This window comes from Diplodia seriata (genome assembly GCF_021436955.1).
Source record: "Diplodia seriata strain FDS-637 chromosome Unknown scaffold_2, whole genome shotgun sequence".
Taxonomy (NCBI): domain Eukaryota; kingdom Fungi; phylum Ascomycota; class Dothideomycetes; order Botryosphaeriales; family Botryosphaeriaceae; genus Diplodia; species Diplodia seriata.
Window position 1 is genome coordinate 3,954,360 of NW_027117309.1, and position 16,401 is coordinate 3,970,760.

The window sequence follows — 16,401 nt, forward strand, 5'->3', positions numbered from 1 at the left end:
AGAGATATCCAGGTATACTTTGCCTTCCACCGCCAGCCCAAGATCAATCCATACCCGTAACGCCTCATAATGCCAAAGAACACTCCGCCCAGCTGTCTTTGCGAGCGATACTTATTTCGTAACCTCCTTAATCTTACATTGCCAACCAGACTCCTGGCTGAGAAGGGGAAGACTGGCGAAACCGTTAGTATTATTGTTCGTGGGAAACTAATGGGAGGAAGTAGCTTACCTAGCACCAAGGCACCATCCAAGTTCGTTGTTGTTGATCTTCTTCGCGATGTTGACCTCCCTGTCAATGGGCATCTCGTAACCGGTGTGCAGAAGAGCAAGCTGGAAGTTCAGATCCAAGCAGGTCTCCGGGCGGTCGTTCAGCTCGTCCAAAGCACCCTCAATGCTGTGGAAAACGTCCCAGTGCTCAGGGCCGTGGCAGACGCGACTCACAAGCTCCTTCAGCTCGTTGATCGTGAAGCTGGACGGAAGACCGAGCGGGCTCGTGCGGTCGTAGAAGTAGGAGAAGAGGTAAATATCTTCGCGGGCAAAGGTCTTCGCAAGGGAAGGCTGGTGGACACCGTTGAAAGCGCAGGGTGCGAGCTTGCACTCAGACTCCTTCTTGAGAGTCTTCTCGGCGATGCCACGGCATTGAGCGGGGGCGCCCTCAGCCGGGCCCTTCATTTCGACGGTGACGGTCTTGCCGAGCGGGTGGCTCTCCTCCAGCGGGATCTCAACCTTTCGGGAGGTACCAGGAATGAGGCAAGGGTTCATGACAGATTTCTTAAGGAAGGTGTCGGTAGTGCCAGCCTTCTTGGCCTCCTCGTATGCGACGTCAAAAACGACCCTGTGGATGTTCTCGCGCGCAGCCATGAGTCCGTAGCCAAGGTAGGAGTGTTGGTACAACGTGAAGTTCCGGCCTCCAAAGTTGAGTTCGTACTTGTGGTCACCGTCTGCAAGCTGCTCGGGCATACCGCCGTCCTTGGCCTCGGGGAAAGTAGGTTCGAAGACAATCTGAGTAGAGCCACCGCCGAGATCGAAGACAGCAGCAGTGGGACTCTTGTCGGGGCCGCCAATCTTGCCGAGCAGGTAGTTGGTCGTGATCCAGGCGTAGACACCCTCATCGGTACCTTCCATGACCTCAACACCGCCCCTCTCGGCTGACAGAACCGGGAAGGGGTACTTGGTCTCGAGCCTTTCGCGCACGGCCACCAGGATCTTCTCGCTCAGCTCAGGACCAAGCTTGCGAAGACCGGCGGTGGCCTTGACAGCAACCGGAGTGCAGCCCTGGACCTTCTCTGGGACGTTCTTGACGGCAACATCCATCAACACATCCAAGCTCTGGGCGGCGCCCTCGGCGTCGGCCTTGTATGAGCTCAGGCCGGAGCCGCCCTCTTTCTTCGCAGTCATCTCGAAGACCTCATTCTCGAGCTCGGGCGTGGGACCGCAGTTGTTGAAACGATAGACGTGGATGCGCGAGCCGGTGCTGCCAGCGTCGATCATGAGGGCATACTGGACGAGAGGCTTGTCGGCGGAGTAAGAGCGCGTGCACTTGGTGGTGGCGAGAGAGGGATCAGAGGCGACATCGCCGCCCGGAAACTTGCCGGCGGTGGTTGCTGGGTGGGGGTGAGCGGGCGCGCATTGCGACGGGGAAATCTTGGGGATAGGTGTACACACCGGCAGACTGGCTGTGGCCAGGGGCCAGGTAGAAGAAGATGATGAGGATGAAGGCAATGATGCCTCCAGCCTTCAGGTACCGGGTCCGCTGGCCCTGGTTCATGTTGTTGTTGCTGCTGCTGCCGCCGCCGACCTTGAATTCGTTCATGAAGGAGGATGCTGCGGTGGACGACCTCGAGGGGCGGGTGGAATGGCGGTCGGCCTTCTCGAAGGGATCGAAGGTGCTGTTGCTCTTCAGAGGCAAGGAGAGCGAGGTGCGTCGCCGGGGCGCGCTGCTGAATGAGAAATAAGACCAGATGTCAGGACGCCGGCGGACGTCGACGCTACTGGACATGAAATGCTCTGACCAGGCGGTGGCGCGCGGTAAGCCGAAGACGGTAGCGATCGTGAGGGCGCACAGTCGTGTCGCGCGGTGGGAACAATCAAAGCGCAGGACGCCGGGTCGGCGATAAGATGAAAACAGACGAAAGGGGGGCAGCCAGATGGAGGAGCAGCGCACAGCAGGAACGGCGGCAGGAAAGGGAATGGAATGTTGGCCGCGCCGCCGCAGGGCTAGCCCCTAACCTGCGCCGCGACGCCACCAGGCCAGCCATGCGCCGCCTGACGGCGACGGCGGATAGGCTGCCGAAGAGCCCCAGATGATCTCGGCGCGCGATAAGCTTGATGGCGGCGGATCGCCGTACCCGCGAGTGGAAGCTTCTGGCAGGCGACGCAACACTGCGCTGCCTGCGCTGAGGACCCGCGGACCCTGAGGCGCAATAACTATGACGTCCCACGCCGCCGCTCCCCGAACTGCATCCTCGAACCCTCACATCCCCCGAGTCCTTTGTCCGCCAGCATGGAAGTCGAGCTCTACGTGTACGACCTCTCCAAGGTATGTGCCGTCGCGCCGGATGGCCGTGATCTACCTGCAGACTCCACTGACCACGCTGTTTAGGGTCTAGCCAGACAGGTACCGCTGCCTTCACCCGCGAGGCTGAGGCGTGTCCTCCGTTCGCTAACCGCGTGGCCTGCAGCTCTCCCGCCAGTTCCTCGGCATTCAGATCGACGCCGTCTACCATACGTCCATCGTAGTCGGTGGTATTGAATATTTCTACGGCGCAGGTAAAGCGCATCTGTGCAGCTGCTTTCGTGGTGCGTTATTGACGCTGCGCCAGGTGTTCAGTCGTGCTACCCCGGCACAACCCACCATGGAAGGCCTGAAGAAGTCGTCAAGCTGGGCAGCACGAGCCTCCCCATGGATGTGGTCTTGGAGTATCTCGAGTCCTTGAAAGAGGTCTACACCCCCGAGGCCTACGACCTGTTTGCACACAACTGCAACAATTTGTGAGCCCTGCTCCACAACGACGCATTTCGCTTCGTTTTCTAACGTGTCCTCAGCTCGAATGACTTCGCCATGTTCCTCGTGGGGAAGGGCATCCCTGATCACATCACATCTCTGCCACAGACGGTCTTGAACACGCCGTTTGGCCAAATGCTAAGGCCACAGATCGACGCTGCCATGAGATCCGTGACCCAAGCTCCCGTCCCGCCACAGAACGTGCCCAATGGAGCACCCGCAGCAGTAGCTAACGGCACCGCCAACGGCGTCTCCAACGGCGCCGCGAACGGACCTTCGACTAGCGGCAAAGTCCATAATGTGACAACCCTTCCACAACTGGACAAACTCCTTGCGAGCGCCAAGGACTCCTGCGCCGTCATCTTCTTCACTTCCTCAACTTGCGCTCCTTGCAAGATCATGTATCCAGCTTTCGACGAGCTGGCAGAGGAAGCTGGACCAAAGGGCATTTTCATCAAGGTAGACATCAACCAAGCATACGATGTCGCAGCCAAGTACAGTGTACGGGCCACTCCCACCTTCATCTCCTTCCTCAAAGGAATGAAAGACGATCAGTGGTCCGGCGCCAATGAGCCGCAGCTCCGTGGTAATGCTCGACTTCTTGTCCAACAGGCCAGTATGGGCCACCCGCACACGCGTCTCGACCTCCCCAAGCTCCTGGGCCCAAGTCTTCATCCAGTGACGTACGAAAAGGTCCCGCCACTGGAGAAGTTGATTTCGAAGATGGGCGACCACGGCAAGCACCCTATAATCGCCATGGTTGCTGCATTCATTACCACTCGTCGGGACTCTGGTTCGCGTGAAGCTCCTTTGCCTTCCCTCCCTGACTTTGCCAGCTTCCTTCACGACGCAACCTCCAAGATCTCCCCTGAAAACCTCTTCGCGGCATACGATCTATTCCGCCTGACACTCACGGACCCACGGGTATCCGGATTCTTCGCCGAAGACAACGACGCCGCTACGCTTGTCGCCTTGATTTCGCACGTCAACGATCTCCAGGACTGTCCGTACAACCTTCGTCTTGTCACTCTCCAGCTCGCCTGCAACCTCTTCTCGACATCCCTAGTGCGCACGCATCTGCTCGCCCACGAATCCTTCTCCGAACTCCTCACCCACCTCCTCAGCGCCAGTCTTCTCGACGACAAGCACGGGAACGTGCGCATCGCAGCGGCCAGCCTGGCGTTCAACATTGCCGCTGCCAACCACCGCATGCGCGTCGAGGCCGACCGCGACGTTTTGGATGACAGTGAGCAAGTCGAAATCGCGGCTGCGCTGCTCGAGGCCATCGCGGCGGAGCATGAGAGCAAAGAGGCCGTCCTGGCGATGCTGACGAGTTTGGGGCTCCTGGTATACTGCGCGGATATGGAGGGCGAAGTCGTGGACGTGTGCAAAGCCATGGACGCGAAAGGAACAGTATTGGCAAAGATGGAATTGTGCGACAAGGACGATCTCGTTGTCGAAGTCGGCAAGGTGCTCTTGGGGAAGGGCTTGGAGATGTAGAAAGAGAGGATCCGGTAGACGATGGTGCAAGACGGTTGGAAGCGCGAGCTACACACATCTAGACGACCACCTTTATTCTCGAGAATCCCCTCTCAGATTCCATGTTCAAGTAGATAGCAGGTCCATCTCAGTATTACTTTTAATAGAATCCTGACTTCGATTCCTCCCCCCAGCTCTTCCACTTTCCACGTTCCTACCTACCCAAACCGCTTCCAAGCACCAGCCTCCGCCAGGCTCCTCCTTTCCCTGTCCTCCGCCCTCCTCGCCTCCCACCACGCCACCTTCACCTCATCCCTCACCCCCTTCCCCCACCGCACCTCCACCGGCATCGCCGCCTCGACACCAAGCAACAGTCGCCCCCTCCGCCTCCCCTCCCTCTCCCTCCGCACCCGCTCATCCTCCCTCGCCCGCCACCCCTCCACCCACCGCCTCCTCAACCTTTCCTCCTCCCCCGCCGACCTGACGGCCACCAGCCGCTCGAACGCGGCGTCCGGCGTGTAGAAGACGGCGAGCTGCAGGACGAGCACGGTGTAGAAGAGGGGCAGCCAGAGGAGGGCGTCGGCGGCGGCGACGAGGAGGGAGAGGGAGAGGGTGCAGTAGGGGACGGTGATGATGGTGCTGCGGTGGGTGTCGGCGATGTGTTGGCGTAGGCGGTGGCGGGCGGAGGCGAGGGAGGCGAGGGCGAGGAGGGTGAAGAGGGTGGAGAGGGCTTTAAGGAGGAGCGGGAGGTGGCGGTTTGGGCCGGGGATGCTGGGGATCGGGTGGAGTGGGATCGGGTGCGGTGGCCGCGGCGCTGAGACCATGGCCGGTTGGTTGGTTGGTAGATTGGTCGTTTTTGCTTGGGTGTTTTGTTGGAGGGAGGGAGATGGTGCGGGTCGGGATGCGTGCGTTGATGATGACGAATCCTTTTTGGTTGACGGAGATTGGAACGGGGAGGGTTCGACTGAGGAGAATGATTTTACTGTGCTGTGTGTGGGACAAAGAAAATAATCGCAAAGTATGGGCCATCGCCGCACTCGGATGGTGTTGTTGTCTTTGTCTGTGAACTGGGTCTCCGTGCCATTGGTGCGCTGGTCCATCAAATCCTTGAAACCCTCGACGTTCCTGGTGGAAAAGTGAAAGGAAAATCTGGGAATCTTCCGTCTATATGAAGGTGAGGTGGTCACAGAAGGCAAACTGACCCTTTCGCGTCGCCTCTAAACCTGCTGCGTGCCTTGATCCTTTTGATCAGCGGATGGTCACGATACCCGTAATTGAATCCAATCGTAGGCAGGCAGTTGAGGGATCCTCTACCAGTGTCGTTGCCTGTAGCCAGAGGGATAATTTCACATTTAAGCACCGCAGCTCGCAATTGTGGGCGGTTAAGATGTCACCCAACCTGAATTTTAAACGGTATGATGTTGTCTTGCAGCTATGTTCAAAGGTGATAGAGGGCCTGGGTAAGCCGGTTTGCAGGAAAATCTGCTGCATGCCTTGTTTTACTCAAAGCTGCTCCGTACGTGGAGTTGGAGCAGAATATTTTCTCCACAGAAGAAAGGCAGCAATTTTGTGTTCGGCTTTGGCAAACTGCACATGTTCCACGTCAGCTAAGATCGTCTCACCGAGTCTATACTCATAATACTTACGAAGCTATGCGGGCCAATCGTTCCATCTCTGACCCAGAAGCCGTGTGCACCCATCAGGTTTGCCATCATCACGTCAGTGAACAGGCGGTCGCCTACAACAGCGATCTGCGAGGGTGCTGTCACTCCGGCATCTGGAGCATTACGAAAGTATTCAAAAACTTCTGAGCGGCATCCAGGTTTCTGAAGATAAAAAGACAAATCAGAGTGGCGGTTTAACGTAGCGGTGTTGGTAAGCGCCAACCTTTGTATTGTGGTGGAGAACCTTGATGCCAGTATTGCGCTCCAACAACTCGGCCTGGGCGAAAGCCGGATCAGATGCTGTACCGGCGGTGTTGGAGACAATCAGTAGTTTTGAGCCCGGGTATGCCTCGCGGAGCTCTTGGAATTTTGCCTTCGTTGGAAAGAACAATTAGCCTAGTCTCCAATGACCCAAACAAAGCTAGAAATGATATTCCAGGAGTGGTGGATGAATACAGAAAAAGATGGCGTGGAATGAGGTAGTGAGAAAACGAATCGACGAGGAAACAATGTATTCCGAACAGCATTATTCCGGAAAACAAACATGATTGCATTGCTCCGGCTTGCGAACGTCCGCTTCGGGTCAGATCTGGTGCAGGGATTATTACCTTGTACTCAGGATGAACCTCATTGGCGTGGGGAACGGCAAAGCAGTTGTCCTTGTCCAGGACCACTGCCCGGATGTCTACGGCCTTCCCATCAGGGCGCGTGAGGGCCCGAGACAGCGGCACGGGCAATTGGTTGAAAGTGGAAACGGTGTGGTGCGGCAGGCAGAGAGCAGGGTCTCTCAGGAGCTTGAAGACATTGAGGGTCCCCGAGAGATTCATTGGGCCAATCCGCGCACAGGCGGTGGGGATGTCGACGTGTTTGTAGAGTCGATGTTTCGCAGCCGCCGGGGCAGCATAAGCGGCCGGGGAAAAGCCGGGCTTGGTGCCTTCCATCACTCACTGCTCGAGCTTGTCACCACCGCGCGCTGCCACGACCGACAACCTCACCACCCGCGACGCCCACACCCATCCGCCACTCGCAAACCTTCCAATCGCCGTCGCACAGCTGTAATCAGACACCATGACAAGCACCATCGGCATCCCCATCAAGCTGCTCAACGAGGCCACGGTACGCGCCCTCCGCAACGATCTTTGTCGCGCGCATGCTCACAGAAGCTGCTCTTCGCAAGGCCGACCGCTGATCAAATCTTCGCTGCTAGGGCCACGTCGTCACCCTCGAGCTCTCCACCGGTCAGGTCTACCGCGGCAAGCTGCTTGAAGGTACGTCCCGCTGTGCTGCTTTTCTTCGCTCTTGCGACAACCTAGCTGACGCGCCATGATCTCACAGCCGAGGACAACATGAACGTCCAGCTGAAGGACATTACCGTCACTGCTCGTGACGGCCGTGTCTCCCACCTCGACCAGGTCTACATCCGCGGCTCCCACGTTCGCTACTTCATCGTGCCCGACATGCTCCGGTACGTACAAACTCGTTGATCGCCCCTCAATAAGAAGAAGGATAATAACTGCAGAATTTTCTACAGGAATGCCCCCATGTTCCGTTCGCGCGGAACTCGTGGTCGCGGTGTCGGTCTCGCCCGTGGAAGGGCTACCGTCAACAGGGCTCGCGGCGCCCGTGGCCCTCGCTGAACGTCTTTGACGATCAACTCAGCGCAAAATACCGACGGACGAGTCGCCATTCTACACACGACCGATCGACACCAGCGGAACCAGATTTTGGATATCATTGCTTCCAACCTGACTGGACAGGAGACTGGGGTTGTGGGTGGGAAGGGTTTTCTAGAAAAATGATCCCCAATGCATGATCAGCACAGGCGTTCCGGAACTTTTACGGGTAGCTGATATCACCCAAATGCTCAAGACGGGCAGGGAGCCAAACCGGCAGGATAAGGAATTTGAGAGATTCCCCACAGGCTTTCTTTGCTTATCTGCCAACATCGTGATCGCCTTGTAGAAAGGCTATGCTGTTTCCTGCAAGGCTATGTACTTTTCTACTTCATCACGTCATGAAAGCAACTTTTGCCCTTGTCTGAAGAATGTCGGACTTTTCGCTGAGTAGTGGGGCAAGTGACGTTCCACCGGCCACCACTTAGCAGCTGGCCCTCTAGGTTCCACGCGGAGCTCCCGCGTCGCCCGCATTACCTCCGCAACTTCCAAGATGTGAACACCCAACACCCAGCAACCTTGTCGCAAGAACACAACTCTACGGGGAAAGAAGAAAAAAGTCATGGACGCGCCTAAGCCCATGGAAATCTCCAATCCGCGACGCATGCTCGTCGTCGGCGCTCCGGACTCGGGCGTGTTGGAATTCCTCACAGGTACGTAGACCTACCTCCAACAATCTACCAACCCTCCTCCAGCCATATATCAACGGAACCACCAACAAAAAAAAAAAAACAGACCTCACCACCACCGCCCCTCCGCCTCCTCGTCCCACACCCACCGACGACGACGCCGAGGCCGAGGCCGCCAACACCACCACCACCACGACCGCCGGCCTCACGCACGCCTGGACGCTCACGACGCCCTACTACACGGCCACGATCCCCATCTGGATCGACGAGATCGCGGCGCTCGACGCGTGGCGCGCCGACTTCTGCGGGCCCGAGGCGCGCGAGGTCGTGGCCGCCGTGGGGGCGTGGGTGTACGTCTTCCGCAAGCCGTCGCCCTCGTCGCCCTTGTCGTTGGACAAGAACGCCGAGGACGAAAGGGAGCAAGTGCTGCGGACGATGGACGGCATACGGAAGGTTGTGGAGAGCGGCGCCGGGCTGGGCTGGGACGGCGTGTGTTTGGCGGTCGCGGTGAGGGGGAGGGCGGCGGGGTTGGTGGGGACGAGCGAGGCGGTTGTGGAGGGGCAGGCGGCTGCTGCGGCTGCTGGTGGTGATGGTGGGTGGGGGGTGGAGGAGTGGGAGGACGCGGCGAGGGAGAGGGGGTTCGAGTATGTGGATGCGGAGGCGAAGGGGCGGAACGAGTTTGGCGAGATGCAGGGCATGGCGCGGGTGAGGGAGGCGCTGGAGGCGAATGAGTGGGAGGGCGACGATGGGGCCGGGTTGAGCGATTTCGAGGATCTGGAGGGTGGGGAGGAGGGGAGCGGGGACGAGGATTGGAGCAAGACTTTTGCGGCGGAGGAGGCGGAGATGGGCATGGAGCTTCTCGGCTTGAAGACGGAGTTGAATGGGGGCGGTGATGATGCGGATGGGGAAGACCAGGCGGCGCAGGTGGATGAGCTGGAGCGGATGATGAGCAAGTTGAGCGGCATCAAAGGTGAGTACCTGCCCTTATTTGCTGGAGAAGGACCTGTACTGATTTCCCTTGGCTGTAGACCTAGCTGCTGGTATGCCCGAGGAACAGAGGAAGAAGTTCGCCGCGAAGGCTGTGAACGACCTAATGAAGTCTCCTTGATCCTATCTCGAGGTTTGTTCACTTTGATTATGTGACACCATCTCCACTATCCGCTTCAAACTGCGTAGGGTCCTTGAGCACCGGAAACCCCATGACTGCTACGCGCAATAAGTCTATGAGATGCGCCGTTGCTCAAGCGGGGTCGGTTTCCAATGCGTAGCAGGCATCAAATTCAAAATCAAGTCCCGGACTATCAAAGAGCCAGTTCAGTCATGATTGAATCGAACATTCGACTATTCTCCACGTATCCATGCGGAGTCGGACATAGCATGAGAAACCCCCGGACCTCCGACACCGCCCAACCGGCCCGCTATCTTGCAGCAGGCAACCCCGCTGCCCAACCGTTTTGACTCCTCGGCGATATTCTCGTGGAGCCGCCGCTGCCGCGTCGTCCACTGCTGACCGGTCGGCTTCGGCACGCCGATTGTGCCCCGGCAAACGGTACGCTATAATATTAGAGCAGATAGATCGCCATAACACGGAGCGAGAGAAAGAAAAAGTCCTTCCCCTCCCCCCGATTTTGAAAAATATCGTCGTCGCTTTCTCCCTCGCTTGAAATTGCAGAGATTGTCCTACCGGGAGGGGCTACGTCTTGCGTTTCCTTTTTCTTCGGATCTGCCAAGCCTCTCTTCTCCTTCCACCACTTCCTCGTCTTGCCCGGGAGCCGTCAAAATAGAGGCCGCCACGACCCCCTCGCCGTTGTTTGAAAGAAGAGATTGGAGGGAGTTTCACTACTCTTCCCGCCCAAGTGTATCAACCCCGCATATGGTGGACGCTACCGTTGTTTTACCCCGCCAGCCGGCGTGCTTATAGACAGTCGCACTAGCGTAGCCGCCTCCACGTGGGTCGCACAACAGGAAAGATAAGCCAAGCCAAGCCGAGCCGAAGCAAGCAACGCGATGCCAAGAGGAGCACTAACAGCAAGCGCCATGGGAGCAACCGGGATGATCACGACCAACCGTCCAATTGTATCCGGCCGTGGAGGCGAAGCATAACTCGAATAGGAAGTCGGGAGAAGGATAGTCGAGGGACAAGAAAAAGAGCGCCAATTTCAATACCAAGATGGATAAGAATAACCCGGGCAAGACCAAGACCCCGCACACAACGCCACGCCACTCGTCTTTTTAGTTCCGACACCAAGACACCTAGCAATACATGGTTCCCAACACGCTACTACGCTCAAACGCTGGTCATCGTGGTAAGAAGTCCAATATAGGAGAAAGAAAAAAGATCAAGGGAAAAAGAGAAGAAGAAAAAGCAAAACCCCTCCCGGAAAGCGTGTCTAACGATCTAACGTGGTCTCGTAGAAGAAGAAATCCAGCCCAAAAAAGGAAACAACGATCAAAAAAAGCCACGAAAGCACCAACCCGTCTAATACGCGCGAAGCAACTTCCCAGGATCAGCCGGACCGCACGCAACGTTTCTAGCGCTCCGTTGGCGCGTTTCACGGACCAATGCCCGCGTATGAACAAAATTGCCAGGCATCAACATGGCGAAAAGGGGGTTGGTGTTCGGACGAGGAAAGAAAGTAATAGGGAGCAGCCCAGCTGCCATCGTTGCGGGAGTTGGGAGAGTGGCGGTGGCGCCGTTTCAACTCCGCACTCCATCCTTCCAGAAGGATTCGACCGGCGAGGCAACACACACTAGAACCCGACGGCACCCAAACAAACAACCGCTTGGTCCGTGGCAGTAGTGCCCTGTTTCATCTCCTGCGCCTCGCGTCGCCGAAAAGCCGTTGTTAGTGCACCCGCTGCTGCGCGAGCTTCTGCTCTTCCAGCCGCGACGAAACGGCGGCGGCGAGGCTTTGATGATGATGGGCGGAATATCCGGCGGCCATGTTGGAGAGGGTGGTGGAGGACGAGTCGACGCTGACGGGGGTCTCGCACTCGCTGCTGCAGTTTTCGCGGAGGTTGCTTTGGCGGGTTGCCAGCTTGATGCTGTTTGCGCGGCTGTTTGCGCCAGAGTTGGCCCTGGTGGCACCCTCGGACCGCGGCACGCCGTTCTTGGGCGACGGCGGGCGCGAGGCGGGCGGCGAGGCGAGCATCATGTCGATGGTGGAGGCCGGGCGAGAGTGGCCGACGGAGGGGATCTGGTAGACGCGGTTCTTGTCGTCCTCGTCGCTGTCGACGGACTGGCTTCTGCGGGGGCGGCCGCCGCTCGTCTTGCGGATGGTGTGATGCTTCTTGCGCCACTCGGGATCGTCGCCCTTCAGCATCTTGCGGAACTTCTCGTTGCGCTCGTCGATGACCCAGCGCTCGTAGGGTCCGGGGACGAATTCGCCCTTGTGGTTCCAGCAGTTGACCCAGGCGACGCCGTCGTCCAGGAGGAAAAAGCCGGCCTCGCGCACCTTGCCGTGGGAGTCGGTGATCTCGCCAGAGAGCTTGCGGCGCTGGTACTCGGATTCGAACAGGTAGCGGCGGAGCACGCGACTGTACTTGACGGGGCGGGGCTTCTCCAGGCGTTCGCCGGGGCTGCCGTCGGTGGCGTCGGGCCTGGCGAGGTACCATCCGCGGCCAGGGATGTACTCGTAAGTTCCGGGCTGGGGGTCGTTCCAGTGCTCACTGCGGCGGACCGACTTGCCGGAACCTGAATGCTTGCGGGTGAACCATTTGTGGGGAGTGAAGAGCGTCTGGGTGGCAACAAGCAAGTTGGGCGCCATTGGGACGGTAGGACAGGCACCCGAAGGTGCTGTGAATTTTGTGGTGTGAGCTGGGGAGGTGTGGACGGAGAGCAGGGCGCGGCGGAGCGGGTACGATATGTAAGGCCGACTAGGCGGTGGAGCTATGGCCGGAGCTGCGTGGGATAGGAGGCACCGGGCGGGCTGGGCGGACAAGTCTTGGGTAGGAATTATTAAGACAGGGCTGCCGGGCGTTAAATAGGTGTTTCGCGGAAGGGAAGATGTTGGCTGCTGCTCTGTGGTGGCTTGCGGTTTTGACTAAGGCTCGCGATTTTAAATTTTCGGCGAGCCGTTGCTAAACCAGGGTCTTCTTCACGAGACCGGGCTCGCCGTCATGCCTGCGATCCTGCCGGCTCCATGAGGTCAGCAGCGAATGTGGTCCCGGCCCTGGGCCCAGCGCCGCAAGATGCGCAGCCATGCGCCAGATGCATTGCGTGCAGCACCGCACAGCGCGGCCGTCGCTATCGCTCCAATCGCTCCGGGAGCTGCGTCTGCGTGCCCCCAGCGCCGCCGGGCGACGCGCGACGAGGCACAGATGCAGCAAAGACCACCGTTGCACACCTCCTTTTCGGCGCCGCGTCGCATCAGCAGGCGGTGACGTGGGTTGGTCGAGGGCAGAGTGGCAGCAGGAGAGGTCGTGGGCTGGGGACAAGGCCGCAGCTGCAGGTCGGGCGGATGCGGGCAGCGCCGCCAGCGTGCAGGTGCAGAGCCAAGAACACCGCGTTCACATGCCTGTCGTGCGCCAGCACCCCAAATCCCACTTCCGTGCGGATAGCGCCATCGCCATCGCGCAACGCTCGACACTAATTATTTTCGCTTTGGCCGCCCGACGCGTGCTTGCGTTTGTGACGTATCACCGACCACTGCATCAAAACAGGCTGAATCCGCGTGCCCACAACGGCTGCTGATCTTGGGACAAAAGGCCGATATCATTCCGTCCAATACAGCAATCCTGCTATCCGATCCGCAACGAACTCCCCGCCGCCCCGCCGCCAATCCCTGGGGCGCGTGCGCCGCCGTGCAACGTGACCAGGACGGAGACACTGATAATGGGATAGCACCGTTGGCTCCATGCGCCTTGCCAGCCGATGAAACTGATGCTCATTTTTTGTCGTTAGGTGTGCATACACGAAGCTTGACTGTCTACGCAAGCTGACGACACCCTGACCTGATGATATCCGCGCCGCCCCGCTAGAAGAAAACACTTTACGCCTCAGTGGTGATCCTGGCCTTGGCGTTGGTGACCTTGACGCCCAGCTGCTTCGCCCTGTTGACGATCTCGACCCTCTTGCGTGCCGACACGGCGTGAGCGATCCTGCGTGCGCGTTAGCCGACCCTGCTCCCGCGAATTCGGCCCTTCCCGGGTAATAGGAGTAAACGTACTCGGCAGCGTAGGTGCGGTTGTGCATGAGGAGGATGTCAACGTCACGGGCGTTGTTGACGAGGAAGGCCTTGTGGCCGGAGGGGGCCATGTGGCGCGTCTTCTTGTTGGAGCCGTAGCCGATCTAATCGCAGAATCCCGTCAGCGCTGCTGCTCATTTCCCGTATTCCTCCTCGCTTTCATCTCTTCTCGTCCACATCCGGTCGGTGGTCCAATTCCGTTCAAATCCTTGGGCGGTGGTGCGAGCGTACCTTGGGCATGGGGGCCTGGCCCTTGAACCGCCTCCTCACGGCATTGTCGATACCCTTGGGCTTCCTCCAGCTGGGGTCGACGCACTTGAAGCGGTCGCTCTGGTGGCGGTTGAAGCGCGCAGTGCCTGCAATCCCCCGTCTCAATCAGCAATTGTCCATCTCTCGTGCAGCGAAGCGGCGAAGGTTCTGCGGGCGGGTAGTGCGGGAAACGAGGCGGCGACAAGGCGCGGGAGAGTTGCATGCGTGTGCGGGTGCTGGATGGGAGGCGTCGACATACGCTTCTTGACGATCGGGACGTGCTTCTTAGCGGCCACCATCTGCGCGCAAGTGTCAGTATGGGCAGGCTATGTTAAGGAATGCCGCTGGCATGGTGTACGCACTTTGTCTGCTGGGGTTGTCGAGTGGGTTAGTACGTCGTCGTCGATGTCCCGGCGAAAAACGTGGAGTTGAGAAATTGATGTGGGCGGCGGCTGACGGAACTGGTTTCGCCGACGTCCGACGAGCGAGCGGCTGTTTGGCGACGCCGCTAAACCGTATCGGGCCGGCAAGTCAAATCACTCGTCACTCGTCGCGTGCTCGCCTCTATGTCTATGCTCTTGTCGCTGCTCAGTCTCTGTGCTCTGCTATGTCGCCTCAAATGTGTTTATGATTCTGCCAACCAGGTTGCGACGGCCTCAGCGCTGTCGACGCACCTTGCCCGACGCCACGTCTCGGGACCAATTGGTTGAGCAATGCTCACCCATGGACAGGGTGCGGCCAAAATCGGGTGTCGTTCCAAAGGGACTTCTGGACGCTACACGTGCTGGGCATGCTCGCAGTGTCTGGCCCAAGATCCCTGCATCCACAGTCTCAGGCACTGATACAAGAGCTGAATACACAGCGTCTTATCCATGCACACAGCCGACGGTATCACAGCTTGCAACTCTCAGAATCAAGTTTACCGATCAGATCGAGGAACACTCTTATCTCCTCACCGCTCACAGCTATCTTCCAGCCCGCTCAACGAATAGTTCGCCCAGGTGCTCAATTGGATGGGTGCGGCAGGTGTCTCACTTGCCCTGATCGCCGTTGCACAATAGCCTATTTGGACCCACTTATCTATGCGACGACTGCTGGGTGCAGCAACGAGCACAAGAATTTGCATGTGCTCATTTGGCGAGCGATGGCGAACAAGTAACGCACTATTCATTCGGGAGGTGCCGTTTTCCTCGTTTCGAATTGACGTTCGGATGGGCGGAGCAGATCGCAATGCATGCTTCTTGATCTTCAGTCACCTTAAGCGACCCGACTTCATCCTATAATTTCGAGTGCATACTGAGGCATTTTACCTGTTGTCTGACACGACATCGTACCCTGAACCACCTTCGGGGAGAGTCAAATGCTGTGATGCTTTGCTCCACTGGGCTGGCGATGGGTCCAGCCAATGATCCACTGACGAATTTCTCATCACCACCTGAGGTATTGGCCTAGACCGCACCATGTTCAAACAGTCATCGATATGAATCACCAATGCTTCTGGAACCAGCTCGAAAACGAGAAGAGTGAGTGGGAATGACGTGGACCGGTCAGATCTGCTTAGTGGTGGCGTGTCAGCATTGCGGCTACGCTGTGGCAACATCGACCCAGTTCAGCATGGTCTTACCTATTACATACGCCCTGTCACTAGGCTATGCCCTGTTCCTATCCTGCAAACTCTCCTGTCCCGAGTAAGAAGACGAGGCGAGATGGCCCAGAGGAGTGAGTCCCCGCGACGCCTTCGTCTGCTTCGGCTTCCCTGGTGCTGAGCCATCCTTTTGGATGCCAGAGGCTAGCATGTCTCAGAGCAAACTCTTCAAAAAAGCAACGAGGTCATCAATCCCCTGCGGCTCATTCACCCAATGCCCGCCATCTTCGTACTCGTGCCACTCAACATCCAAACCCAATCCCACCAAACTATCCCGCAATGACTCTCCGTTCCGTACCGGCACCACATCATCATCCCTACAATGCTCCAAGAGCACCCGTGTCTGCAGCACCTCAACATCCCCGTAACCGTCGCCGTTCCTCCCCACCCTCGCGCCCAACGGCATCCACCCACTCAACCCAACCAACGCGCCATACCCGGCGGCGCGATCCTTCAACAACACATCCACCGCCGTCGCACACCCCTGGCTGATCCCCGCCAACACAATCTTCCCCTTGCCCCCCACCAGCAGCCGCGCCTCCCTCTCCACCACCTCCATCACCCGCCGAAAACTGTCGGCCAACCCTTCCGCCTGCATCTCCGCCCTTTCTCCCGGCTCGTCCGCCGACCACATGTCGAACCACTGCGACATCTCGCATCCGAACCGCGCCGCGTGCCGCGTGCCGGCGGACGGGAAGACCCATTTGAAGCCCGGCAGCAGCTGGGTGAGCGTGCTCTGCGCGGCGTCCGAGGCCTGGCTTTCCATGAGCTCGGCGGCGAAGTCGGCGGCGTTGCTGTCGCGGCCGTGCAGGAAGATTATGGTGTGCGTGTGTTGGGTGGACGGAGAGGGCTTGACGGTGACGACCGTGTCT

General features: G+C 58.5%; 7 protein-coding genes across 7 annotated transcripts; 3 read left to right on the forward strand and 4 right to left on the reverse strand.

The window, feature by feature from the left end:
- Positions 1-111: 111 nt before the first annotated feature.
- GDA1 (Guanosine-diphosphatase) lies at positions 112-1,813 on the reverse strand (the record flags this gene model as incomplete). Its single annotated transcript, XM_066774038.1, has 3 exons — positions 112-172; positions 230-1,604; positions 1,666-1,813. 3 exons carry the CDS (start codon positions 1,811-1,813, stop codon positions 112-114), a joined length of 1,584 nt encoding a protein of 527 aa, XP_066636605.1.
- A 690-nt stretch (positions 1,814-2,503) lies between these two features.
- On the forward strand, positions 2,504-4,504 carry SLS55_002558 (uncharacterized protein; the record flags this gene model as incomplete). Its single annotated transcript, XM_066774039.1, has 5 exons — positions 2,504-2,539; positions 2,603-2,617; positions 2,682-2,769; positions 2,823-2,991; positions 3,046-4,504. The coding sequence occupies 5 exons, from the start codon at positions 2,504-2,506 to the stop codon at positions 4,502-4,504; spliced, it is 1,767 nt and encodes a 588-aa protein (XP_066636606.1).
- A 1,824-nt stretch (positions 4,505-6,328) lies between these two features.
- On the reverse strand, positions 6,329-6,974 carry SLS55_002559 (uncharacterized protein; the record flags this gene model as incomplete). The annotated part of the gene is made up of 2 exons (XM_066774040.1): positions 6,329-6,520; positions 6,756-6,974. The coding sequence occupies 2 exons, from the start codon at positions 6,972-6,974 to the stop codon at positions 6,329-6,331; spliced, it is 411 nt and encodes a 136-aa protein (XP_066636607.1).
- Positions 6,975-7,215: 241 nt separating this feature from the next.
- On the forward strand, positions 7,216-7,784 carry SMD3 (small nuclear ribonucleoprotein Sm D3; the record flags this gene model as incomplete). The annotated part of the gene is made up of 4 exons (XM_066774041.1): positions 7,216-7,263; positions 7,355-7,415; positions 7,483-7,612; positions 7,679-7,784. The coding sequence occupies 4 exons, from the start codon at positions 7,216-7,218 to the stop codon at positions 7,782-7,784; spliced, it is 345 nt and encodes a 114-aa protein (XP_066636608.1).
- A 640-nt stretch (positions 7,785-8,424) lies between these two features.
- On the forward strand, positions 8,425-9,592 carry SLS55_002561 (uncharacterized protein; the record flags this gene model as incomplete). Its single annotated transcript, XM_066774042.1, has 2 exons — positions 8,425-8,433; positions 8,516-9,592. 2 exons carry the CDS (start codon positions 8,425-8,427, stop codon positions 9,590-9,592), a joined length of 1,086 nt encoding a protein of 361 aa, XP_066636609.1.
- A 1,703-nt stretch (positions 9,593-11,295) lies between these two features.
- SLS55_002562 (uncharacterized protein) lies at positions 11,296-12,216 on the reverse strand (the record flags this gene model as incomplete). The annotated part of the gene is made up of 1 exon (XM_066774043.1): positions 11,296-12,216. The coding sequence occupies one exon, from the start codon at positions 12,214-12,216 to the stop codon at positions 11,296-11,298; it is 921 nt and encodes a 306-aa protein (XP_066636610.1).
- A 1,224-nt stretch (positions 12,217-13,440) lies between these two features.
- Positions 13,441-14,183, reverse strand: RPL32 (60S ribosomal protein eL32; the record flags this gene model as incomplete). The annotated part of the gene is made up of 4 exons (XM_066774044.1): positions 13,441-13,549; positions 13,618-13,739; positions 13,867-13,991; positions 14,144-14,183. 4 exons carry the CDS (start codon positions 14,181-14,183, stop codon positions 13,441-13,443), a joined length of 396 nt encoding a protein of 131 aa, XP_066636611.1.
- Positions 14,184-16,401: the final 2,218 nt, after the last annotated feature.